The sequence below is a fragment of the Diceros bicornis genome, chromosome 24 (genome assembly GCF_020826845.1).
Source record: "Diceros bicornis minor isolate mBicDic1 chromosome 24, mDicBic1.mat.cur, whole genome shotgun sequence".
Classification (NCBI taxonomy): Eukaryota; Metazoa; Chordata; class Mammalia; order Perissodactyla; family Rhinocerotidae; genus Diceros; species Diceros bicornis.
The window spans coordinates 39,120,181-39,137,787 of NC_080763.1; the positions used below are offsets into that span (position 1 = coordinate 39,120,181).

The 17,607-nt window shown below is 34.3% G+C and overlaps 1 protein-coding gene across 5 annotated transcripts in view; it reads left to right on the top strand.

Annotated features, from left to right (window-relative positions):
- Window positions 1-17,607, top strand: part of UNC79 (unc-79 homolog, NALCN channel complex subunit) — a 225,517-nt gene that overhangs the window by 61,506 nt on the left and 146,404 nt on the right. For all 5 annotated transcript variants that reach the window (XM_058567601.1, XM_058567600.1, XM_058567603.1 and 2 more), the window contains exons 6-7: window positions 1,145-1,200; window positions 1,898-2,027. In XM_058567601.1, coding sequence (XP_058423584.1) covers window positions 1,145-1,200; window positions 1,898-2,027 — 186 coding nt within the window. The remainder of the gene's footprint in view (window positions 1-1,144; window positions 1,201-1,897; window positions 2,028-17,607) is intronic.

Below are 17,607 nucleotides of genomic sequence, written 5' to 3' on the forward strand. Positions count from 1 at the left end.
TTCCCCTCATGTTTGCAAGATGGCTGCCACGGTGGAGGTTATTATATTCTTACACAGTCACATCCACGAACAGGTAATAGGATCAGTCAGAGTAATTAGCGAAAGGTCTCCTGGTGTGCCTCTTTCCTTTTATCAGAGAGAAAAAGTGTCCCAGAAGCTCCCCAGCAGATTCTCTCTTAGGTCTTACTGGCCAGAACTGAGCCACATGGCCATCCCTAGCTGCAAGGAGGTCTGAGAAAGTATCTTGCTCTGTAGCCGGTGTACTGGAGATGGACAAGGAAGAAAGGGTTGCTGATAGCTGTTGGGTAGCAATAACAGTGTCTGCCACAGGTAATAGGAGAGAGTTAGTCATGAAGTCAAGGGAAGAGAGTGTTTTAAAAAGGAGACAGTGCTCAGTAGTACTGAATGCTGCTGAAGGTCAAGTCAGAGGCAGACTGAAAAGTGTCCATTGAATTGAATGACACGGAGGTCACTGGTGACTGAAGTGAGACCTCCTTCAGGGCCATGATGGGGTTGGAAGATAGAGTAGGGAAGGTATAAAACAGGTATCTAACTGGGGTGAAAGTGTCTTTCTTCTCCAAGTGAACATAGGCAAATCAAAGAAGGTTGCTGTTGTGTAGCTTTTAACAATTCTTCAACGAGATGGAAGTGGTGATGAAATGATAAAAGACTCCCATTCTAGGTCTGTCATTTGCTCTCTGTCTCACCTGTGGCAAGATAGAGAACTAAACCTCAGTTTCCTAACTTAACATGGTGGTTATGAGATAATATGTATAGGGCTCTTAGCACAATACTGGCACATAATGCATGTTCAATAAATGTGAGCTTTTATTATGATCCTATTAGGCTATTTTTTATCCTACGTAGTTCTTGATTACATTGATATAAGTTTATGTTATGGAAGCATGATTACTAGGGATTTTTAAAAATATTTCCTTTGTTAATAAGATGAAAGATCTTGGAAAAAAGCTTGATAAATTCAAAGGCTTATATGATTTTTGAAAAGTATAAATATATGGAAATAAGTAATTTCTAATTTAATGGTTAGAGTGAAAAATCATACTAATTTAGTTTATTATATATCAAAGGATTTTTAAATCTGGTATTTACATTTCATGTTCAAATTACATTTTCTTCTTTACAGTATATCATTGTCAATTATTGGAATGCCTCATGAAATATAAACAAGAAGTCTGGAAAGTAAGTTTTCGACCAAATTTAACTCATAGTCACAAACTTAATTTATATAGTATAGTAAAAATTGTTTGCATATTAAAACCATTGTTTAGGTCAAATTTATCGATGTCTTATTATTTTGGTGTGGCAGAACCTAGAATTATTTCCTTACTGGTTAATTTTTATCCTTCAGAGCAGAAATGATACTTGAAGAACACAGTGGCTTGACAGAAAAAGTAATTGGATATCTCTTATTCCTGGAATTTAGCAAATACTAGGTTACATGACAATTTTATTTAATTTGAAAGGTTGCTTGAGAACCTGTCTTCTTTCAAATAGGAGGTGTGAATTGTTAAGAAATGTGTTTTAGGAAAATATTTTTTAAAATGCAGTGTTTGGCATTTTAAAATGGCCAATGCTGGCTAATGCTATTCTAAAATCTTTCTTTGACACTATTCTGAGTAGAGAAGAATTTGTTAAAAGATAGTGTACTTTTGAACTCTACCTGAAGAGTTTATTTACAGGACCAATAAATAATGGACCAATAATAAAAAATAATGTTTTCATATGATCTAATCTGAGAAGCACACCTGGATGATGAGATTCCAGAGAAATTAACCACCTTAATCCCTCCATTAGAATGTTCACTGCTTTGGTAATACTGGATGAGCTATCTTTATTTTTATGTGATAAGTCAAAATATGCTTCCTATTTCCTTTAGGATCTTTTGTATGTGATAGCCTATGGGCCTTCACAAGTGAAACCTCCAGCTGTGCAAATGCTGTTCCATTACTGGCCCAATTTAAAACCTCCTGGGGCAATAAGCGAATACAGGGGCTTGCAGTACACAGGTAAGAAGAGAGTAGCCCTGTGATGCCCCATTTTTATTTCTCCTATGACATATTTGCCTCACCTACTTATATATTTTTTATCTTGCTGGATTATATTTACTTGCCTTTAGACATTGTCATAATCCTTTCTGAAACTAGGTGGTATAAAGTAAATTAATTAGAATTAATTTCAAAAGCACTTATGACACCATAGCAAATTGCCTAAGTCTCAGTCTTATTTGCTGTACACCTGGCCTTTGGTCTTAACTGCTGCTAACATTAGTAACTACAAAGGTGTGAGCCGTGAGTGATGCTGCAGATTTGTTCACCATTTAGCAAAACCCCTGATAGCCTAGTTGGACAGGGAGAGTCAACAATTGATGAATACTGGTGTAACTAATGACAGAGAAGTGAACAATAAATTTAAATGTAAAGACATATATTTACCAAAAAACAAACAAGCCCTAGGTCCTATGTTGTTGTTTATGTTTATATACTATAAAATCAAAGAAGCAACCTATGGCTAATGGAGTTTCTGATGCCCCTGACCACCCTCTACCCCCACTTACTTGTAATTGTGTACATATTTTTCTGAAAATGGGAGACGTAGATATTTTGGCAAAGTTAGCTTTTATTCAAGTTGTTGTGAGATTGTATACTGATGTTTTGAGAATCTACTTACTTGGCATCGCTCATCTTTCCAAAGGTGATTTGAGGTCATCCAAAGGGGATTTAACTTAATTCAGGTGTGTGATTTATGTTCCTGATTAAAGCCAAGTGTTAGAGAGATTAATGACTGTTTTTTGGGCTTTGATGATCCTTAGTGGGCTTATTCTATACTCAGAACAAATAATATTGGCCTTAGTAGTAACAATAATATTAATTAAAACAATGAGGGTAGATAATAAGTAAATTTTTAAAAAATGAAAATTGGTATCACTGGTGATTTATGTCACTGATAGTAAAGAATGCTTAAGTGTTGCTAAGTGGATAATTTGAATGTAAAAGAAGGAAAAAAGTTGGAAGCATCGTTAAAATAAAAAGTGAAATAACTGAAACATTTGACACCAACCCCTTCTCAATAGATCCCTGAAATAAGCATTTACATGATGTGTGAATGGGTAACCAGTATCAAATGAAATTTATTTATTTGATAAATATTCAAAGAGTAACTGTTATGTGCCAGGCACTGAATTTTTTGTTGATGGTACAAGAACCAACACAAAACCAGACCTCATGGAGCTTAATGCAATCTAGGTATGGAAATTCATTCATTTATTCAACAAATATTTATGGGGTGTCTGCTATTAGCCAGGCATTATTCTAGGCACTGGTGGTAAAGTGATGGAAAAAACAGACCAGAATTGCTAATATCTTGGCGCGTACATTCCAGTTGTGGGGAAAGGCTAGGAAATCTCCCTACAGTGCAATAGGTGCTAAGGTAGAGCAAATACAGAGAGCAGTGGGAACACACAGGAGGGACCTCTCACCTCACCCTGATGGTGGGCAAGTTTGGGGAGGGTTAAGTTGTCAAGGAAGGTTCTCGAGTGAGTGACGTGTAAGCTAATACTGGAGTGATGTGCACATACTAGACGTCAAAAGTGAGTGACTCATGAGTGGATAAAATGTGAGTCTGAGGCAGAAGGAACTGCATGGGTTTCAGGCTTGGAGGCCAAAGACAGCATGATTGTATTTAGGAACTGGAAAAAGTCTTATGCAGCCAGACAGCAGAGTGGCAGGAGGAGAGGAGCCAGAGGAGGTAAGCAGAAAGCCTGACAGGGCCTGTGAAGGATTTGAGTTTTATCCTAACGGCAAAGGGAAACCACAGACAGGTTTTAAATGGAGAAGCCACATGATGAGATTTGCCTGTCCGGAACATCCCAGAAGACCGGCAAACTGCCAGCCTCTGCCATTTACCCTGTGACCATACTGTATCAGAAGGGCCAGCCAAACCTGTCTCCCCAGAATAGCTCCGCCTCTGCATACTAAGATCAGAGCGACTCTCTCATCTTCTCTTGGCCTATGTGAATAAGATGCCTCTGTCTATGGGCATTTATTCTTCTGCCTGTTCTTGTAATCATACCTCTGCACACTTCCATTCTTTCAACAGTGTGTCAGTATGTGCCTGCTACTTGCCAGGCACTGTCTAGGGCCCTGGGGAAGCAGCTTTCTTGGAACTCCTCTTCTAGGGGACCATGGCATTCTATGCAGGAAACAGGAGATATGGAAAAAAATTAATCATTCTGCTCTATGTATTACTGTTTATCCAACACTGGCTGCTTGTCAGACATTGTTCTAGCTGCTTATTATCTTATTTGGTATTTTAGCCTTCTTCTAATTGAACACAATTTACGGACCAAGCACCATTTTGGGTTTTACAGACATTTTCTCAATTAATCCTCACAAAAATCTTGAGAGGTAGGATTCTTATTTCATTGTTACCCATGAGGAGTGGGACACAGAGTTTAAGTAACATCCCTAAATTCACACAAATAATAAGAGAGCACAGCTGGAATTTGAACCTAGGTCATCTCCATTGAAAACCCAAATTTTTCTGTTCTAACGGGGTGACATCACTTCTGTTCTTTAATTAAACTTCAGCTGGGGCATTAGAAATTCTCTGCAATGCCTGCCTCAATGAAAGATGCACTGAAAGGTATCATCAGTATTTAGATGGCACTACAACCCTAAATATTCTTAATGTTAAAAATTATATGGAGACAGAATTTTATGGGCTTGGAAGCTCAAAGATGAAATGCTTTCTTAGGGATTGGCAACTTTTGTATGTTTTCCAAGTGATTTATTTCCTTTTTAAAAAGTAAACAATTTTTTTTTCTACAAGGAAAATTTGCTTTTATAAAAGTAAGAAGGAAAAAAATAATACTACCCAGAAGTGACCATTGTTAACATTTTGGTATATTTCCCTCCAGTTTTTTTGATGCACATTTTAAAATAAAATAGACATCATGTTGTATATAATTATACAAGATTTTCCCCCCAACCTTTTACTACGACATTTTTCAAATACAGAAAAGTTTAAAGAATAACACTATGAACACACATATAGCTACCTTTAATAATTATTAGTAATTCACCATAATTTTAAATATACGTATATATGTATGTAAATTATTTATTGCTTTTTAGGCATAGTAACATAGGAATATTTACAGCTCATATGAAGAAGATCAAATAGTGAGGATTTGGAAGGCAGCTTTGCTCACTGCTATACCATCAATGCACACCTAAAAGTGAAGATTTGGTAATCTACAATGTTTGCCTCCTTTGGGTTTATTAGTATTTATCAACAATAAAAGCTACTCCAATTATTTTGATTATTAAATGTGAGTCCTAAAGATGCAAAAATTACAACATTTCTTGGCAATGAAAATAGCCATTACATTGTTCTATAAAGCTCTGCTTCTGTGGGGGAGAAAGAAATTATTTAGCACTTTTCTTGTTACAGTGTCCCAACTAGTAAATAATTTAGCCTTTGTTAGCAAAGATCAGCAATTATTTTGTAGTTTCCATCTGGACTGTGGGACAAAGGATGTGGCACAAGATATACATTTCCAAAACAGAGACTGTTGCAAAAGTAGATAGAGAATAATTTAAGATAGCACTACAAGGTTCAGCTTTGGTCTAGGCTACCAAATATCTAACCCTATATTAGTACAGTTGGATTCTTGAGTTGTATACAGTTGACTACAAGGTCTACCAGTCCTTTTATAGCTTCCCCATTATTGAGTTCTTATTTATCTTTTTATTGCCTTGATTTTATCTCCACATAATTAAAAAAATGTTTTAAACCTTTTTTATTGGTGCATTATACACATGTAGAAAAACACACAAATTATAAGTGTATGTGGAATACCTCCCACCATGTTTACAACCATGATTACCTCCTCCTTCTATCCTAAAGATAACTGCTAACCTAACTTCCAACATCAGAAATTAGTTTTGCCTATTTTTGAATTTTATATAAATGGAATCATACATTATTTATTTATGTGTGTGTGTGTGATTTGTCCAGGGGTTGAGCATAACTGTGCTTCATTCATTTTTACTGCTATATATATTCTACCAAATGAATGTACCACAGTTTGTGTATCCGTTTTACTATTAATGGATATTTGGGTTGTTCTCACTTTTTGGATATTACAAATAATGCGGCTATGAACATCCTTCTACATATCTTTTGGTGCACACGTGCACACATTTCTGTTGGATATATGCCTAGGGTAGAATTGCTGGATTAGGGGTGTGCATATATCCAATTTTAATGGATAATGGCAAATAGTTTTCCAAAAGGGTTGTACTAATTTGTACTCCCGTTAGTAGTGTATGAGAGTTCTTTCTGTCTGTATTCCACATTTTGGGCAATACTTTGTTTTCAAAATTTTAGTCATTTTCAAGGGTGTGTAGAAGTATCTTATTGTGATTATAATTTGCATTTCCCTGATTACTAATGAAGTTAAACACTTTTTCATATATTTATTGGCTATTTGGATATCCTCTTTATATAATCTTTGTCAATTATCTGTGTTTCAAATATCTTTTCTTATTTTTTAACTCTCTTAATGATGACTTTTGATTAACTCAAATTCTTATTTCTTCTTCTTCTTTTTTTTTTTTTTTGGGAGGAAGATTAGCCCTGAGCTAACATCTGTTGCCAATCCTCCTCTTTTTGCTGAGGAAGACTGGCCCTGGGCTAACATCCATGCCCATCTTCCTCTACTTTATATGGGACGCTGCCATAGCATGGCTTGACAAGCAGTGTGTTGGCACGCGCCCGGGATCTGAACCCCAGGCTGCTGCAGCGGAGTGTGCGCACTTAACCGCTACCCCACCTGGCCGGCCCCTGAAATTCTCATTTCTAATGTAATCAGAGTAGCTATCTTTTTCTTTATGTAAAGTGCTTTTAATATCCTATCTAGGAAAATCCCTACTCCAAAATTATGACAATATTCTTTGTTATCTTCTAGAATATTTGTTTTTTACCTTTTATATTTAGATGTATCTGGAATTAATTTTTCTGTATGGTGTGAGGTACGGGTCAATTTTTTTTCTCTTATGGATAGCCAATTGAGTCAACATCATTTATTAAAAATATTTTCCTTTCCTTACTGTTCTGTAGTACCATCTTTGTCTTAAATCAAGTGTCTATTTAAGGATGGTTCTGTCTCTGGATTCTTTATTTAGTTCAGTTGGTGTATTTTTCCTTTTCCCAATACCACACTGTCTGAATTAATGTAGCTTAATAAGAAAATTTCATATCCTTCAGTGCAAGTCTTTCCACCTTGTTGTAGTTGTGACTCTCTTCCTTGTCTCCGCCTGCTTTCTCTTCTCCCTGTTCTTTCTCCTCCTCCTCCCTTTCTTCCTCCCTCAAGGTTATTCCTCGCTATTTGCTAAGTTAAAGAGTTTGTCAAGTTAAACACATGCAAACACTCACCTAAACTACTAGGATTTTGATTGAAATTGCCTTGAATCTGTTGATCAATTTTGGGAACTGACATCTTTAAAATATTGAATCTTCCAATCCAGGCACATAGTATCTCTCTTCATTTATTTAGGCTTTCTTTAGTTTCTCTCAATGCTGTTTTATAGTTTTCTGTGTAGACGTCTTGCCTATCTCTCATGTAGTGTGTCCCTAGGTATTTATTTTTTTTGATGTTATTGTCATTGATGTATCTTTTTAAAATTATATTTTCTACCTCTTTGTTGCTAGTATGTAGACATGCAGTTAATTCTTGTATATTGTTTTTGTATCCAGCAACCTTACCGAATCACTTTTAAATTCTAATAATTTATCTGTAGTTTTGTTTAAAAATTTTTTTTCCATGTGTACAACTATATTATTGTTGAATAATAACAGTTTAATGTCTCCTCTTCAATCCTTAAGACTTTTATATCTCTTGCCTTATTGCAGTGGCTAAAACCTCCTGTGTTATGCTGAGTTCTAAATTCCTTCATGGTTTCCTCTTTGACACATGGGCCATTTAGAAGGATGATGATTAATTTCTAAACTTATGGGGATTTTCTTTGTGAAGTTTTATATTGATTTACAGCTTGATTCCTTTGTGGTCAGACAACATACTTTGTATTATTTCATCCCTTTAAAACTTTTTAGACTTTCTTTAGGCAGTTGTTTGTTCTATATATGTCAATTAAATAAAATTTGTTAATTGTGTAGTTTGAATCTTCTATATCCTTATTGCATTTTTGTCTGTGTCTTCTATTAATTACCAAGAGTAGAGTGTTAAAAATCTCCTAGTATGGTTGTGGATTTGTGTATTCCTCCTTGCAGTTCTGTCAATGTTTGCTGTATAAATTGGGAGGTGGCATTATTAGGTGCATACAAATTTAGAATGCAATATCTTCTTGGTGAATTGAAACTTTTACCATTATGAAATGCATGTCTTTAGCTCTAGTAATGCTTTTTTTTGTATTAAAATCTACTTTGTCTTATTTTTTATTTTTATTTTTTGAGGAAGATTGGCCTTGAGCTAACATCTGTTGCCAATCTTCCTCCTTTTTTCCCTTTTTTTTTTTCCCTCCCCAAAGCCCCAGTAGATAGTTTTTTTTTAAAATTTTTTGTTTATTGCAGTAACATTCTAGTAGATAGTTTTATGTCATGGTTGTACATCCTTCTGTTGCTCTATGTGGGACGCCACCTCAGCATGGCTTTAAGAGGAGTACATAGGTCTGCGTCCAGGATCTGAACCGGTGAACCATGGGTGGCCGAACTGGAGCCTGTGAGCTTAACCGCTATGCCACCGGGCTAGCCCCTACTTTGTCTATACTAATATAGCTATACCAGCTTTCATGAGTGTTTGCATAACGTTGTATAAAATTTGCATAAATTTGTATAACTTCTTCCACCCGTTTATTTTCAGCTTTTTAATATTCTTATATTTCATGTGTGTCTTGTAAGCAGTGCATAATTCTGTTTTTTAAACTCAATTTTCATGATCTTTGCCTTTTAATTAGAACACTTAGTCCATACATATATATATATATGTAATGTAATCACAGGTGTATTTGATTTTAAATCCACCATTTTTCTATTTGCTTTCTATTTTTCTTGCCTTTTCTGTGTTTCCTTTTTCTCTACTTTTGCACTGATTGAGTATATTTAAATATTTCATCTTTGTCTTGGTGAGTTATTTAGTCTTCTGTATTCTTTTAATCATTACCCTAGAGATTATACCATGCATTCTTGACTTATCAGTATCCAGTATAAAATAGTTCTTTTACCTTTTCCTGTAAAATGACAGAAGATTTTAATTTCTTTTACCTCCTCCTGACTTCTGTGCTATGCTTTTATGCTTTATTTTTCATAATTCCACAAAACATAATTATTATTGTTCTTTGCAGTCAATATTATTATTCTTTTTTCTTACTTTTTCCCTTTTATATCTCTAAGCACCATCTAAAATTTAAATTTTTTTCCTTCATAATCCTCTTTTGTATTTCCTTTAGTGCCATTGTACTGGGGATAAAACTTTTCAGTTAGTGTTTGTCTGAAAATGTCATTGTTTTGCCTTTATTTCTTAAAGATATTTTTCTGAGTGTATAGAATTCTAGATTGGCAGTCATTTTCTTTCCATACTTTGAAGATATTTCAATGGTTTTTTTATTTTCATTGTTTCTATTAAGTCAGCTGTCAGTTATTGTTGCTCTTTTGAAGTTAAACTGCCTTTTTTCTTTTTCTTTTGAGATTTTTATTTTTTTCTATTTGATTGAAATTTTCTTTTCTTCATATTTATTTCCAGTTTTGTTGAGAAATAATTGACATACGTCACTGTATAAGTTTAATGCATACAGCATGATGGTTTAATTTACATATATTGTGAAATGATTATTGCGATAGGTTCAGCTAATGTCCATTATCTCATATAGATACAATATAAAGAAAACAAAGAAGAAAAAAGAAGAATTTTATCCTTGTGACAAGAACTCTTAGGATTTACTCTCTTAACAACACTTCTATATATTATACAGCAGTGTTAACTATAGTCAACATGTTGTCTATTATATCCTTGTACTTATTTGTCTTATAACTGGAAATTTGTATCTTTTGACTACTTTCCTCCAATTCTTCCTTCCCCCACTCTCTACCTCTGGTAACCACATGTCTGATCTCTTTTTCTATGAGGTGTTTTTTTTTTTTTTTTTAATTCCACATAATAAGTGAGATCATACAGTATTTGTCTTTCTCTGTTTGACTTATTTCACTTAGCATAATGCCTTTGAGGTCCATCCATCTTGTCACAAATGGTAGGATTTCCTCATTTTTTATGGCAGAATAATATTCTATTATATATATACCACTACTTCTTTATCCATTGATGGACACTTAGGTTGTTTCCATGTCTTGCTATTGTAAATAATACTGCTATGAACATGGGAAGCAGATATCTTTTTGAGTTCGTGTTTTTATTTCCTTTGGATATATTCCCAGAAGTGGAATTGCTGGATCATATGGTAGTTATATTTATAATTTTTTTGGGCATTTTATTTTATTTTTTAAACATTATTTTATTGAGGTCATAATGGTTTATAACATTGTGTAATTTCAGGTGTACATTATTATATACCAGTTTCTGTATAGACTACATTGTGCTCACCACCAATAGTCTAGTTTTTATCCGTCACCATACATATGTGCCTCTTTACCCCTTTCACCCACCCTTCCCCTCTGGTAACCACTAATCTGTTCTCTTTATCTATGTGTTTGTTTATCTTCCACATATGAATGAAATCATACAGTATTTGTCTTTCTCTGTCTGACTTAGTTTGCTTAACATAATACCCTCAAGGTCCATCCATGTTGTTGCAAATGGGATGACTTTGTCTTTTTTTATGGCTGAGTGGTATTTCATTGTATATATGTATATACCACATCTTCTTTATCCATTTATCTGTTGATGGGCACTTGGGTTGCTTCCACATCTTGACTATTGTGAATAATGCTGCAATGAATTTAAGGATGCATAAATCTCTTTGAATTGTTGATTTCATGTTCTTTGGATAAATACCCAATAGTGGGATAGCTGGATCATATGGTATTTCTATTTTTAATTTTTTGCTTTCATCTGCTGCTGAATTTGGTTTGCTAGTATTTTATTGAGAATCTTTGCATCTATATTCATCAGGGATATTGGCCTGTAGTTTTCTTTTCTAGTAGTATCTTTTTCTGGCTTCGGTATCAGGATAATGCTGGCCTCAAAAAATGAGTTTGGAAGTGTTCTCTCTTTGATTTTTTGAAGAGTTTGAGAAGGATTGGTGTTAATTCTTCTTTAAATGTTTGGTAAAATTCACCAGTGAGGCCATCTGGTCCTGGGCTTTTCTTTGTTGGGAGATTTTTGATTACTGATTCAATCTCCTTACTAGTAATTAGTCTATTCAGATTTTCTGTTTCTTTCTGATTCAGTCTTGGTAAGTTGTATGTTTCTAAGAATTTTTCCATTTCTTCTCAGTTGTCCAGTTTGTTGGTGTATAGTTGTTCATAGTAGACCCTTATGATCCTTTGTATTTCTGTGGTGTCAGTTGTAATGTCTCCTTTTCATTTATAATTTTGTTGATTTGAGTCCTCTCTCTTTTTTCCTTGGTTAGTCTGGATAAGGGTTTGTCAATTTTGTTTATTTTTTCAAAGAACCAATCTTTGTTTAATCTTTTCTGTTGTTTTTCTGTTCTCTATATCATTTATTTCTGCTCTAGTCTTTATTATTTCTTTCTTCTGCCAACTTTGAGCTTGGTTTATTCTTCTTTTTCTGGTTACTTAAGGCATAGATTTAGGTTGTTTATTTGGGATCTTTCTTGCTTCTTAATGTAGGCATTTATTGCTATGAACTTCCCTCTTAGAACTGCTTTTGCTGCATCCCGTAAGTTCTGGTATGTTGTGTTTCCATTTTTGTTTGTCTCAAGAAACTTTTTTATTTTCCCTTGAATTTCTTCTTTGATCCATTGTTTGTTCAGGAGAGTGTTGTTTAATTTCCAAGTGTTTGTTAATTTTCCAGTTTTCCTCTTGTTATTGATTTCTAGTTTCATGCTGTTGTGGTCAGAGAAGATACTTGGTATGATTTCAGGCTTCTTTAATTTGCTAAGACTTGCTTTGTGGCTTAACATATGGTCTATCTTAGAAAATGTTCCATGTGCAGGGGCCGTCCCCGTGGCTTAGCGGTTAAGTGCGGGTGCTCCGCTAGTGGCGGCCCAGGTTCAGATCCTGGGAGCGCACCGACGCACTGCTTGTCCGGCCATGCTGAGGCCGTGTCCCACATACAGCAACTAGAAGGATGTGCAACTATGACATACAACTATCTACTGGGGCTTTGGAGAGAAAAAGGGGAAAAAAGGAGGAGGATTGGCAATAGATGTTAGCTCAGGGCCGGTCTGCCTCAGCAAAAAGAGGAGGATTGGCATGGATGTTAGCTCAGGGCTGATCTTCCTCACAAAAAAAAAAAAGAAAAGAAAATGTTCCATGCGCACTTGAGAAGAATGTATATTTTCTGTTGTTGGATAGAATGTTCTGTATATGTCTGTTAGGTCCATTTGGTGTATAGTGTTGTTCAAATCTGCTGTTTCCTTATTGATTCTCTATGTGGATTATTTATGCATTGTTGAGAGTGGGTTTTATTTATTTTTTTATTTTTAAGCAGCTTTACTATGATATGTCTAGTTATGATTTTATTTATATTTATCTTTTTTGGGGGTTCATGGAACTTCTTGGCTTGATGTCTTTTGTCAGTTTTGGAAAATTGTCAGTCATTATCTCTCTTTTGTTAGGGATAACAGTACTTTATTAAGGCATATTTTGTATATAGTAAGATGCACAGACATCAAGGGTATGGCTGGATCAATTTTGAGAAGTGCATAATGCTCATTTAATCATGTCCCAGATAAAGACAATAGAATGTTTCCATCCTTCCAGAAAGTAATGGCATACCCCTTTCCAATCAGTGTCCCCCTTTCCACCCTGAGGCAGTCACTACTCCTGTTTCTATATAATTCATGTATTCATATAATTTAGGGATTCATATAAATGGAGATCTGACAGTATGTATTCTTTTGTGTCTGACTTCATTTACTCAACATAATGTTACTGAGATTAATCTGTGTTGTTGAGGATATTAGTAGTTCTTTTTTATTGCTAATTAAGTATTCCATTGCATAAATATACCACAGTTTGTATATATGAGGGTTGGTTTATTTCTGGTTCCCATTTACTCCTAGGGTGTGGCCTTTTGGGACCTCTACCCACAGCCTGGGGAGATTTTTAGGTCCCATTCCTTGGTAGTCCCCAAATTCCAATTTTTGTTCGCCTATTTCAAAGAGTCTGTGGAAATTGCTCATTTTGTGGGACTGGCAGATAGAGAGACAGGCAAAGGAGGAAGAGTGGCCTCAAATGCCAGGTTCACCTTGTGACGATTCCGTCTTCTTTTGTGTCATGGTCCCACTATTCTCCCATAAATTTCTCTGTTTGTTTGTTTTTGCTTTTAATCTTGTCCAGTTTTCTAACTGTTCTCAGTAGGAGAATTGGCTTGAATTAATTTGTCATTTCCAAGGAAGTGGAATCCAGACTTTTTGTCCTGTAATATTTTCAACAGTGGAATGTATGACGTATATTTTTTTGAGCTCAGGCATATTGAAGAATGTTTTTATATTTCTTCACACATGAAAGAAAACTCTGCTTTACTGAAAAATATGTAAATATTGCTTCATTGTTTTCTGGCATTTAGAGTTATAGAAGACAAATCTTAGACCAGTGTGATTTTGTCTGTTATAGGAATCCCTTTTGTTGTTCTTAATTCTTGGAGACCTATTTATTTATTAAAAAGAACTTTTCTTAAATATTTAAATATATGAGTATCTTTTCATTGATTTTTGCCTATAATATGAAGAGTGCTTTCAATCTGCAAATTCAGGTCCTTTTTCAATCTTTTTCAGGAAATTTCTCATTAATGAAATTTTAGTTATTGCTTTCTTCAAATTGTTTTGATATCTTCCTTCCTTCCTTCCTTCCCTCCCTCCTTCCTTCCTTCCCTCCTTCTCTCCTTCCTTTCCTTCTTTTTTTTTCTCATTGCACTGGCTCATATCTCCAGTTCAGTGTTGAAAAGAAGTGCTGAGAGTAGATATCTTTTGTTTTTTCCCTGAGTCTGTGAGGGGAAAGTATTCAGGCTTTCACCATTAAATATGATGTTAGCTGTAAGTTTTTCACAGATGCTTTTTTTTTGTTTGTTTTTTGGCAAGGAAGCTTAGCTCTGAGCTAACATCCATTGCCAATCCTCCTCTTTTTGCTGAGGAAGACTGGCCCTGGGCTAACATCCGTGCCCATCTTCCTCTACTTTATATGGGATGCCACCACAGCATGGCTTGATAAGTGGTGCATAGGTCTGCACCCAGGATCCGAAGGTGCAAACCCTGGGCCACTGAAGTGGAGCACATGAACTTAACTGCTGCGCCACTGGGCTGGCCCCTTCACAGCTGCTTTTTATCAAATTGAGGAAGTCCCTGTCTATTTGTAGTTTGCTGAGAGTTTTTATCATGAGTGAATGTCCATTTTGGTCAAATGCATTTTCTTCCACTGAGATGATCATATGACTTCCTCCCTTTATTCTGTTAATATGGTAAATTACATTGATTTGCTTTGCAATGTTAAACCAACCTTGCATTCCTGGGATAAGTTCCACATGGTCAGCTGTGTTATATTGCCAGACTTAATTTGCTAATTTTTTTGTTAAGTGTTCTTGCTCCTACTTTTATGAGGAATATTGATCTAGTTTTTTATTGTTGTAATACCTTCATCTGGTTTTCTTTACAGCATAATGCTGATCTCATAAAATGAGATGTGAAGTGTTTCCTCATATTTCATGAAAGAGTTTATGTAGGATTTGTGTTGTTTATTTCTTAAATAGTTAATAGAATTCACTGGTGAAGCCATCTGGACTTGGGGTTTTCTTTGTGGAAAGGTTTTACATTATGAATTCAATTTAATAGATTGTGAGGTGTTTAAATTTTCTACTTTGTATTAAGTCAGATTTTATAATTTTGTAATCTGTGTTTTTTGAGGAATATGGGCATTTCATCTAACTTGTCAAATTTATTGGCATGTCTGTAGCATCTGCAATGATATCCTGTCTTTCATTGCTGACATTGGTAATTTGTTTCTTCTATATTGTTTTATTCTTCAGCTAGCTAGGGGGCTTATCAATTTTATTGAACTTTCCAAAGAACCAGCATTTGGTTTTATGATTTTCTCTATTGATTTTCTGTTTTCAATTTCATTGATTTCTGCTTCTATCTTATTTTCTTCCTTCTACAACATAGAGTTTAGTTTGTTCTTTTTCTGTTTTATTAAGGTAGAAGCGTAAATCATTTATTTTGGACCTTTTATATTTTCCAATGTAAAAATTTAAAGCTATAAATTTCCCTTTTAAGCATTGCTTTAGCTGCGTCCTACAAATTTGATATGCTATGATTTCATTGTATTTCAGTACAGAATATTTTCTGCTATTCCTGTGATTTCTTCTTTGATTTATGAATTGTTTAGAAGTGTGTTCTATTAAATGTACAAATATTTAGTTATTTTCTAGATATCTTTTTGTTATTCATTTCTAGTTTAATTCCATTGTGGTCAGAAAACATACTCTATAATATTGCTCCATCTAAATTTCTGAGGCTTATTTTATGGACCAAAATATTATCTATCTTAGTAAATGTTGCATGTGCCCTTGAAAACAATGTCTATTCCACAGTGCTTGAGTGGAGAATTCTATCTTTATCAATTAGGTCAAGTTGTTGAGAATGTTGTTCAAGTCTTCTGTATTTACTGATTTTCTATCTGCTTATTTTATTAATTACTGAGAGAGGATTGTTGAAATTTGTAACACTAATTATGGACTTATTTCTTTTTCTCAGTTCAGTCAGTTTTGTTTCACGTAATTTAAAACTCTATCATCCAATGCACATATATTTATAATTGTTGTGTCATCTTGATGAATTGACTCTTTCATCATTGTGAATTATCCTTCTTTATTACTGGTAATAGTCTTTGTCCTGGAATCTACTTGTCTGATATTTATATAGACGCTCCAGCTTTCTTATGATTAACATTTGCATGGTATAAATTTTTCTATCTGTTTACTTTTAACTTATCTATCTTTATATTTCAAATGTGTTTCTTGCAGGCAGCATATATTTGGGTTGTGCTTTTTGAAAAACTTAAACCCTATTTGACAGTCTCTGCCTTTTAGACTGTTTACATGTAACTATTGTTTTGGCCATTTACATTTAATGTAATTACAGATATGGGTGGGTTTAAGTCTATCATCTTGTACTTATTTTCTATTCCATCTCTTCTTTGTTTCTTTTCTTTTTAATATCTTGCCTTCTTTTTGGTTATTTTTAGTATTCCATTTTATCTCTGTATTGAATTGTTAGCTATACCTCTTTTTAAAAAGAATTGCCCTAGGGTTTACAATATGCACCTTTAACTTCACAGTCTACCTTTACATAGTATTATACTAGTTTACATGTAATGCAAGAAACCTGTGCAATTTTATTTTCCCCTTCCCATTCTTTTTGTTCTTATCAAATATTTTACTTCTATATATATTATTAATCTCACAATACATGACTATTATTTTTGTTTTAAACAACAAATCATCTTTTAACAACACGTTAATATGAGTAGGAAGTCTTTTGTAGTTATTCACCATTTTTACCATGTCCAGAACTCTTTATGCCTTTGTGTAGGTCCTAGCTTTCATCTAGTATCATTTTCCTTCAGCCTGAAGACCTTCCTTTGACATTTCTTTTAGTGGAACTCAGCTGGCAATGAATTCTCTTATCTTGTGTTTGTCTTCAAATAGTCTTTATTTCATATTCATTTTTGAAGGATATTTTCACTAGGTGTAGAATTCTAGGTTGACAGTTTTTTTCTTTCAGCCTATTAAAGATGTCGTTCCATTGTCTTCTGGGTTGCATTGTTTCTGACAAGAACTCAGCGATCATTCTTATCTTTGTTCCCCTGTAAGTAATGTGTTTTTTTTTCCTGGCTGCCTTTAAGATTTTCTCTTTATCATTGGTTTTCATCAATTTGATTATAATGAGTTTTGGTGTGATTTTCTTTGCTTTCATTTTGCCTAAGATTCATTTTGCTTCTTGGATCTGTGGGTTTATAGTTTGTATGAAACTTGAAAAATTTTGGCCATTGTTTCTTCCAATATTCATCCCCCACCCCCTTGCTTCCCTTGGACTTTTAATCACACGTGCTTTATACTGCCTGATATTTTCCCACAGCTCGCTGAAGCTCTGTTTATATTTCTTCCAGTACTTCAGTTTCGGTAGTTTCTATTGTTATGTCTTCTAATTCACTGATTTTTTCTTCTACATTGTCTAATGTGCCATTAAGCCCATTCAATGAATTTTTTATTTCTGATACTGTATTTTAAATTTTTAGAAATTCCATTTGATTCTTTTATTATATCTTTAATCTCTATTCTCTTTGTGTTCATATTTTCCTTTGAATATGTTTATAATAGCTGTTTTAAGGTCCTTGTTTGCTAACTACCTCATCTCTGTAATTTCTGGGTTTGTT